This window comes from Papilio xuthus, unplaced genomic scaffold, assembly GCF_000836235.2.
Source record: "Papilio xuthus unplaced genomic scaffold, Pxut_1.1 DF827461.1, whole genome shotgun sequence".
NCBI classification, from domain to species: domain Eukaryota; kingdom Metazoa; phylum Arthropoda; class Insecta; order Lepidoptera; family Papilionidae; genus Papilio; species Papilio xuthus.
The window spans coordinates 1,104,700-1,114,861 of NW_013531188.1; the positions used below are offsets into that span (position 1 = coordinate 1,104,700).

At 33.3% G+C, this 10,162-nt stretch overlaps 1 protein-coding gene across 1 annotated transcript; it reads right to left on the bottom strand.

The window, feature by feature from the left end:
• Window positions 1-3,046: 3,046 nt before the first annotated feature.
• On the bottom strand, window positions 3,047-8,773 carry LOC106119493 (uncharacterized). Its single transcript, XM_013314526.1, has 4 exons — window positions 8,614-8,773; window positions 7,667-7,848; window positions 6,614-6,724; window positions 3,047-3,191 (listed from the first exon to the last, which is right to left on the bottom strand). Exons 1-4 carry the CDS (start codon window positions 8,761-8,763, stop codon window positions 3,047-3,049), a joined length of 588 nt encoding a protein of 195 aa, XP_013169980.1. The 5' UTR covers window positions 8,764-8,773.
• Window positions 8,774-10,162: the final 1,389 nt, after the last annotated feature.

Here is a 10,162-nt window from a genome sequence, read left to right on the forward strand (position 1 = left end):
AAATATACATATGTAAATCGGAAATCGAAAAACACATTGGTACATGGCGGGATTCGAACCCAGGACCTGCAGATTGCAAGTCAAGTACTTGACCACTGAGCCACCGACGCTCAGCTAAGACTATTTGATAATGGAAATATTTCATACTATCTGTCGTCTGTGACTCCGCACGCTCAATTAAAAAAACGTAATAAGTAGGTTTTGTATTCTGTCAGACTTTGTTCTACATCTATGCCAAATTTCATCGAGATCAGTAGAGCCGTTTTGAAGATACCTTCAAACATCCATCCATCCATCTAAACATTCGCATTCATAATATTAGTAAGATTAGACTTCTCTTCGGTGTTTTTTTTTTCGTTTTCCTACATAAAAAAAGCAATCCGGAAATCTCATCAATAAGTCATTGAAGTAAAAAGTACTTCTATATAATAGCTCACAGATTAACTGAATACCTTTCGACTGTAAAATATCTGCAATTACTTTAACGGCTTTAAAAGGAGCCAATTGACTTTAAAACTGATATCTAAAGTGAATTACGCTTTTCGAGTTGCCGAGCTTGAAGGAAATTTCAAAGAATTTAATGAATCTAAGCTCTTACGATCGAAACGTATTTAACGTTTAGCAGCATGATATTGCTTTTAATACTTTATTAAGAAATAAACTAGCTAAATACTAATATTATAAACGTGTAAAGTTTTGCTTTTGAAGTAAACATCTTATGTACAAATCGATCTTCTTTTGTTTTTATTGTAAAGATTCGATCGTTGGAGAAGTGCACTAACTGCTTTGCCCTCATTCGCACGGACGGTTTTTTAACGCGCGTTAAAAAAGCGTTCCACATATTTGTTTAGGCGTACCGCTTAAAACGCGATGCTTTTTTCATCGTGCAGTATTTTAAGCACTAGGCTATTTTCAAGCGTTCAGCGACCGACAGCCACCAACGCTGTGTTAACGCGTCGTTAAAAATTGCCCGTGCGATTTCTTCACGGTCACAAATATTACCTACATTGCTAATGATAAACTAACACTAATCGTACCTCTTAAACAGCTAAGAGTCCGGTATTATGTAACTCCGTTATTCAATGACAAAAAAAAAACAAACGCATATGAAATTACTGCTTCTTTTTTGATGTCGGAGAAAATCTTCCCGGTTATGTTCTACATCTATGGCAAATTTCAGCGAAATCCATACAGCCTGTGTCGAGATACCTTCAAACATACATCCATCTAAACCAGTGGTTCCCAAACTTATTTTGTCTACTGCCCACTTTGAGAATAAATATTTTTTTAGCACCTCATATTTTCACATATTTAAAAACCACTATAACTTCAAATTAAATTAATTAATTATTGTGACCTATATATGTATATTAACGGAGAATTCTAAACGAAACATTTACTATAACTCGCAACTTGAGACCTGCAGCGCCCACAAGGGGGCGTTATCGCCCACTTTGGGAAAGACTGACCTAAACATTCGCATTTATAATATTAGTAAGATATATATGAACGAAAAAATATCTTGGAAAGTATTAGGTCTAATCAGATGATATCGCCTTGTCAGCTTTTGTCGTATGTCACGTAAAAATTAAGTTAATACATTACTTATTTTATTGCTCCACTTCGCAGTGTCCCTTGGATTACGTATTTTGGGACGACGCATCAACTGAATGATTCATGAATGTATGTATGGAAAATATTTACTAAAAATATTCTCTTGGATCTTATTAGATTTTTGCCCTCGACATTTGAATAAATGATACTTTATCCTTAGGATTTCAGTACTGTTAAGATTTATAGTAACATTAGTAAGAGTAATATCGGCTTTTACGATGGTTTCTCGAATTGTTAAGACGGTTTCTAGTATACTCAGAGTACGTAATTGTTTACTAAGGGATTCTAAATAGTTAAGTAGATTAGTTTTAATATTCATTCATTTAACATTTAAAATAAACACCCTATAATGTGCTTGGTAATACTTATTGAGACTAATCTTATATATAAAATTCTCGTGTCACAATTCCCATACTCCTCCGAAACGGCTTGACCGATTCTCATGAAATTTTGTGAGCATATTGAGTAGGTCTGAGAATCGGCTACTATCTATTTTTTTTAAACCCGCACGAACGGAGTAGCGGGCGACAGCTAGTCTTATATATAAAATTCTCGTGTCACAATTTTCGTTCCCATACTCCTCCGAAACGGCTTGACCGATTCTCATGAAATTTTGTGAGCATATTGAGTAGGTCAGAGAATCGGCCAACATCTATTTTTTTTTATCCCGCGCGGACGGAGTCGCGGGCGACAGCTAGTAGATTATAAATTTTTTATTTGTGATAATTGCCATTCGTGTCATTCATTTGTTTAAATAAAAACAAAAAGCACTAATCATTAAAGCTATAGGAGGTGACAATTTAACACAAACCCGCACACAGAAATATGCGCAAAATTTATTTATCGTTGGATTCTGATACCAAAATTTATATATAAAACAGACACAAAAATATATTTTAAACGAGGATCTCAGAAACCTACGATAAATCTGATAAAAACATCGATAGTAGGGGTCAGCGAGTGGTCTGCCTTAGGCGATAACAATTCCAACGATGCTGTACACATTGCAAGACTTCGAGAAAATGAGCTTTTAAAGTGAATCGGTGCAAAATTCATTAGATCGCTCTCATTGGTTTGTGAAAGTGGAAAATAGGAAGGCATTTAAATTGTATATTTTATTATATAAAAACAAATGAACAGGGTGTTTTAAAATCTTTATAGAGGATGTTTATTTATTATGACTAAGATTAGCTGGCTAAACTAAAGTTCATCTTTAAGCATTCTTCAGCTGACTAAAAACTGAAAAAATATTATAATATTTTAAGAAATACAATAATTGTATAGTGCCATGTATATTTTGTACTACTCTATAAATATGTATATAATTAAATTCATTCCAAATATATCATCATCAATTAACAATATCCAGCTGTAAGCTAACAAAGGCTGATAATGATTAACAATTTTTTTTTTCATCACATTGTATTTTTTTTCAATATTTTTGTTTGTTCAAAGCCAAAACGAAATGTAGAAGAGAAAAGGGGCAATCGTAGTCTGTCTCGCAGAAGTCAGGATCAAGTAATTCGTTGTAAGTATCACCAACTTCCTCCACAAAATCAGTTTCATGCAGAGGGGCCCTAGAAAAAAAGATAATTAATTAATACTGGCCAGTAAAGCCGCCGAGCTGAAACAGTTGATAATAGTGGTACTACAAATAATAAACGTTTTAACCTTTTGATAGCCGGTTACAACAACGCGGTTATAACAGAATTTGTTTTACCGTTAATTATGTATAATATCATCTAAACTGCTTTCGATCTTAAAATTATGTGAGGAGTGTTCATAAAAGTGTAATTTACATCTAACTAATATTATAAATGCGTATGTTTGGATAGATGTTTGTTAAAAGGTATCTCCAGAATGCATGGATCTCGCTATAATTTGGAATAGAATTAGAACGTAGTATGGAAGAACATATACGCTACTAATTATTTATTTTAATTTCGCGCAGATGGAGTCACAGGCGAAAGCTAGATTGTTATAACATAGTCAAAATAATAATCCTATATTGGTAGAATTTCTATGGATAAACTTTAATTTCATAAAAATAAATTCTTAAAGTATCACTTATCAAAAAGATTATAACCGTGTATTATAAAAGAACATTCATATAATAGCAACTGTTATATAAAAATCAAACAACAAGTGAATCGGGTAAAAGGAAATATGAGAAAATATCGTCGGACGATATTCAAAGGAAAACCAACCATTCGAAAGAAGTCGTCCAAACCCTCTCACAGGGAAAAGCGGATTAATACTTACATACTAAGTACATTTATGTCGTGAAAAGAAATACTTCAATGATATACATATTTTAACGAATCTACAAATGACCTTCGTTGATTCTTTGTCATATTTGAAAGAATGAAAGAAAAGTTTTTATTATAGGTAATAAAGATAAAACCAAAAAACAAAAACTAACATAAAAATTGCACATAACTGAGAAATTAAATTAAATTTAAGTTACTATTTATGGTTCATCATCATCAGCTCATTATACGTCCCCACCGAGGGGCTCGAGCCTACCCTAAGTTAGGGGTGACTAGGCCATAGTCAACCACGCTGGCCAAGTGCGGGTTGGTTGACTTCACACATATCTTTAATGTTCTTCTTAGATATGTGCAGGTTGCATCACGATGATTTCCTTCACCGTAAGAACGTCGGATAAATGTACATATGTAAATCGGAAATCGAAAAACGCATTGGTACATGGCGGGATTCAAACCCAGGACCTGCAGATTGCAAGTCAACTCCTGACCATTTTTATGTAATCTAGTGACGCCCACACTAGGCCATGCCTGTATCATGGGCACCGATATTCAGATACGTATACAATATTCAGTCCACAAAATTACAAAGACCCACACTTACGACATTTTAGCATTTAACAATTATCAGTTACTTACTTCAGTTGTACTTTTTAGCTAACAAGATCTATCTTAATCTTAAAGAATATTGTTCTCGGTAAAAAATGATTTTAAAACTTAATTAATTTCAATATACGTACGAGTATATCCAACTATTTAGTCTATACGTTTATGATATAATAAACATCTAAAAAACCTTATAAATATAATGGACGGGTGGATATTTGTTAGAAGAGTCTTAAGAACGGCTGCATGGATCTTGTTGAAATTTGGCATAGATGTAGAGCATAGACTGTAAGAACATATAAGCTACTAATTAAGATTTTTTAATTCGGCACGGACGGAGTCGCAGGCGACAGCTAGTATCAGATGAGATAGCGTAGCATAACAGTTGAAGTATTCCTAGCTAGCGTCGCCGTAAATCAAACGGATAAGATTCGCAATGAATCTGACGCCAGAGTCCCCGCGCCATGACACATTACGCCCCAGGAAGTTGTGTGAGCCATTCCTACTTTCACGCGGGGGCAGAATTGCGAGATAGAGCAGTTGACAGCGCAGTACTATTATTGAATGCACACTTACTGCCAAAAGAGTGTAGGCTTCCTAGACAAAGTGCATTCCTTTAAATACCCTATCGTTAGCGGTCGCCTTATCCATAGTTAAAAAAAAATGTTTTGCCTAGAGTTTTATTCCATCATGGTGTATTTTAATGGCAGTAGTTAGGTACTGCACAGTCTACTGATCTATTTCATAGTTCAACCTTCGTATGAAATAGGCTCAAAGAACATAAATTTAATATTTTCCCTTTGCATGTAGAGTAAGTTATAACGTTATAGGCTTTACTTGTTTGACAATCATTAGATTTTTTGTTACCTAAATTATTTGTAATGATTGAAGTTGCATTAAGACAATTCAAATCGCTTTTACTAGTAATGAATCTTTTAAAACTATAAATTATTAAGCTATTTTATTATTTGTATTGAAACATATTTATTTACGAACCTCAATAACGGCTTACTTTCTTCGATTGTTTTCATATTCTAAAATTTAAATTTCATCTTAACGTTTCAATTCAATTTTGGTTGTAATAAATACAAAATTAACAATAATAATGTGTATTTCCATTGTTATAAGGTTGCAAATTCAATGTCCATTCGTACAATATATACGGGATGTATTTAAATCCAATCACGCGGAGATAAGACACACGTACGGGGATTATAAGGCAATTAACTCGATTAAGATATCCGAATGTAAAATAGAAACGATAGTTACAATACAGTTTATTATCCATTTCTATGTAAGCTTTTATCAGACCAGATTAAAGGATACCAGGGATAATTACACGCGGAAATAAGCATCCTGTATAGCTTCGTATATTGGAAATTAAAGATCATACGATACAGATTGTAATTTTAGAATTTATGGTATACTATTTAGTACGTTTACTGCCTACTATTAATTAGATGTGATGAAGGTATTAGCTAATTTATAACAATAACTTTAAACAGTATATTTTTATACTAGAATAACCGACTTTAAATAACATCGTCAAACAAAATGCACTAAAAAGTAACAAAATAAAGTCATGATAACTCTTGAAAGTTACAAAATTCTTTTCTTTCTTGTAATATGTCTTTATTGTACAATTATTTCGGAATCGGTGACGGTCGAGGAAGATTTCTCTAATCTACCTCGGCAGACACCATTTTATATCTGATATGTCTTAAACCTAGTTACGTTTTCAGTTCCTGTCTAGGCTTTCGAATAAAACAAGAATTATGAAAATCAGACAACTAGCGGAGTTATCGACAAAAAAAACATACAGACGAATTAAGAACCTTCTCCTTTTTGAAGTCGGTTAAAAAAGCGTGAAGGTCTTTTAAGCTTTCTAAGTTAAAAAATTATGATTATAAAAATTTCATTACATCTCTTCCGTGACAAGGATAGTTCGGCAAAGGTTCAGATTATGTCCAGGACAATCCTTATCAATTAAAATATTTATCGATTTAATTCTTTATAATCTAACATATTAATAGTTCCTGTCTTACCAAGAGTTTAAAAGCGTCAGAGTTTGCACGCGATGTATTTCACTTCCTTACATTATTCAACTAATGCACACTTATACTTACGTAAAAATAGCTTTCAAAATATCGTGCACTAACGATCTGCCAGGCTCGGCAAGGTACGTCTTAGCTTCACAAATGCTTCTCAGGATGCAAGCACGGCCGTTCAGATTATGACTGAAAATGATATAAAAAAACTTTTACTCATTTCATACTTTAAAATTGATTAAAATTTATGTTTTAAAAACTTATATCATCATCATTATCCTTTGTCAATCCTATCCTGGATATAGACCTTCCTAATGGCTTCTACATAATGCGATCCTCTGTCTTCCGCGTGCAGGGACTTCACACCGTTCGCGCTAAGTCAACAGTCCACATAGGGAGAGTGCTCCATGCTTCTGTTCCCCTTCAGTGGTCTCAATTCCGAGACTCTCCCACATGTCGTAGCTGACCCGACAGATGTAACCATTGTGATTTGGCTAAGTCATATACAAGATTGCAACTTATAAAATTCGAAAGAAATTAAAGAAATTCTTTTAAATATTTTAAATAAACAAATCCTTTATTTTAAGTCTAGAGGTTATAAATGGTTACTTATTTCGTTACTCGCTACCGTAGCAATATTTCCTTTTAAATTATTTGATAGCGTGCAACGTTCTTGAAATGTTTTCACAGCTAGTAAATATGCTCTTTAAATTGCAAACAACAATTTACTAGGTAGAGTATTATATAACCTATGTTTGCTTTAAATACTTACATTCTTAGTTGTAAACTTTATCTGAGCTTGTAGGAAAAAGAAACATGTGCAACGAAATAACAGATTTCTCGTATTATACTTAAAGATTTCTGTTATGCCCGTATCTATTGACTAGTTACAGTTTCGCCGAAACAGCGAAGCAATAATTCAGGTCACCGCTCGCTCGTTTGCCACTTTATGATGTAATAAAAACTAAAATGAGTAGACCTTAACAATATCTTTTACCCTATGAGGAACTGTTAAATAACTAATATAGAGCCATACGTTTTTTTAATAACGAAAAAGATGACATTGTTTCTGTATAGATGTGTGAACAGAGAAAAGACACGTTAAACTCAAAAAAAATACTTGATACTTACAATTCCAAAGCCGAACGTACTCTCTCCCAGAATTCCCTTTTCTGTCTATGATGTAATTTTCTTCTATAATGTGCATTAGTAAAATTGGCATCAGGTAGGGGATATAAGACATCGATTTCTAAGACCAAATTCCATCCTGACGGAGCGTGTGTCATAAATGCTTTTACAACAGATATTGTAAGCTAGAAATAAATGAAAACATTAACTTGGCAGAAAACACTTCCTCTTTCTAGTTTTTTCTTATAAAAATTATGAGAAGTAGAATCAGATTTGGTACAAAAGAGGACGTATAGAAAGGATATCTTTCTGTATGAATCCATTTTCGTGTATTAAAGGTAAATCTAATTTGCAGATGTCTATGGCTAAGCTATAAAATAGCTGTCGCGCCGACTTCATCCGTACGGAATTTAAAAAAAACTTAATAAGTAGCGATGTGTTCTTCCAGGCTACATTCTACATCAACGCCAAATTTCAGCGAAATACATGCAGTCGTTCTAAAGATACCTTCTAACAAACATCCATCCACCCATCCAAACATTCACATTTATTACTTTAATTAGATTGGGTAGCCGATTGCTAGTTTTACACCTTCTAATATGGAGCGTCGGCTCAGTGGTCAAGCACTTGACTTGCAATCTGCAGGTCCTGGGTTCGAATCCCGCCATGTACCAATGTGTTTTTAGATTTCCGATTTACATTTATCCGACGTTCTTACGGTGAAGGAAAACATCGTGATGCACATATCTGAGAAGAAATTCAAAGATATGTGTGAAGTCAACCAACCCGCACTTGGCCAGCGTGGTTGACTATGGCCTAATCACCCTCAACTTAGGGTAGGCTCCGAGCCCCTCGGTGGGGACGTATAGTGAGCTGATGATGATGATGAATATAAAGAAACAGCAGTACTTATCTAGGTATTTTCTATCTTAAATATAACAAATACTTACAACTACATCACTCCCATCAGGGAATGTCAAATGCCTTCGTTTTCTTATCGAACCTAAGTGAGTTTTAATATTAGGGCACTGATCTGTATTATTCACTTCACAATCTATTACAACTATTAAGAAAACTAATATTAATAATTGGTAAAACATTTTTATCTACAAGTTCACACGTCCACGATCTTGTAAAACATGGATGTAACTCAATTTTTGTCGCGTCTCACCCGCTGTACGTAAACTTGTAAATTACACGAGTATGCAACATGAATCTTGTTATTTACAAGTTGTTACTTAATGTATTTTAAGATTGACTCGTTTTAAATATATGAAAAAAAAATACTAGTCACAATTGTAAATTTTAGTTTTATTAAATGATAGATCTATCGAGTGTTTGAGTGCTTTATTAGATTTTAAATTTATCAATAAATAATTTTAACTCTGATAGAATCTTTTAAAGGACGAAACTGCAAATGTTCATGTAATTTTCTATATTAAAAATCTCTAATATTCTTAAGTCTAGTTGTGTTGATAAGTTGGTTGAAGTATTTTAAATTGGTTAACTTGAATCAAAAATATATATACCACAAACATATATTTACATAGTGATAATATAATATTATATATAAATTTGATTAACTTATATCTTGTTAATGACTCGCTAATTAATATTAGTTTCAATATTCCGAAAAAATCAACGACAAATAAAATCTAAATTATATTTTGTTTCATTTCATAAGTGGAAAACAATTTTCTCTAATATGAACTTTAATAAATACAATTTTACAATTATATATATAAAATTCTCGTGTCAATTGTTTGTTACTATACTCCTCGGAAACGGCTTGATCGATTTTATGACATTTTATATGCATATTCAGTAGGTCTGAGAATTTCCTACTATCTTTAATCGCGCGCAGATAGAGTCGTGGGCGACAGCTAGTATCAAAATAAATTTTATTTAAGAAAAAAAATGTTACAAAGAAAATAACATTTCTAAATAACGATCAAATATTCAAAGTCTGATTAAAATTGTCATCAAATTACACATCTGGATGGGAAATTCATGTTCATACAAAAAAAGATTAAAAAAAAACATTCCAAAATAAACTTTACGATGTACATTTTAAAGACGAGTAGATTGCTAAAGAAATTCCACGGAGGTGTGAAACGTGACAGTTAATGAGAGGAGGCGACAGCCGCTCTAATACTTTGATCAAACATCCCGGGTCAATGAACAACACTGACTGTACCACACGTCAGGCATTATGTGGACTGTATTTTATATTTTTTAAAACGTACATTCTGTTCTTTGTTATTTTATAAATGCAACGAAATGATCCACGGACGATAAATACATAGATATACGTATCCTATTCATCTAATATTACAAACACTGTTTGGATGTATGGATGGATGGATGTTTGTTAGATGGAACGGATGCTCTCGATGAAATTTGGGCTAGATATAGAACATCATCATCATCATCAGCTCACTACACGTGCCCACCGAGGGGCTCGGAGCCTACCCAAAGTTATGGGTAATCAGGCCATAT

What these genes read in the sequence shown, in the direction of transcription:
- LOC106119493 (XM_013314526.1), bottom strand. Translation starts at nt 8,763, where the DNA reads ATGTTTTACCAATTATTAATATTAGTTTTCTTAATAGTTGTAATAGAT. An exon ending in CTGATGGGAGTGATGTAGTT is followed by an intron (nt 7,849 to 8,613) that starts GTAAGTATTTGT and finishes ATTTATTTCTAG; the next exon opens with CTTACAATATCTGTTGTAAA. An exon ending in GTACGTTCGGCTTTGGAATT is followed by an intron (nt 6,725 to 7,666) that starts GTAAGTATCAAG and finishes TATCATTTTCAG; the next exon opens with TCATAATCTGAACGGCCGTG.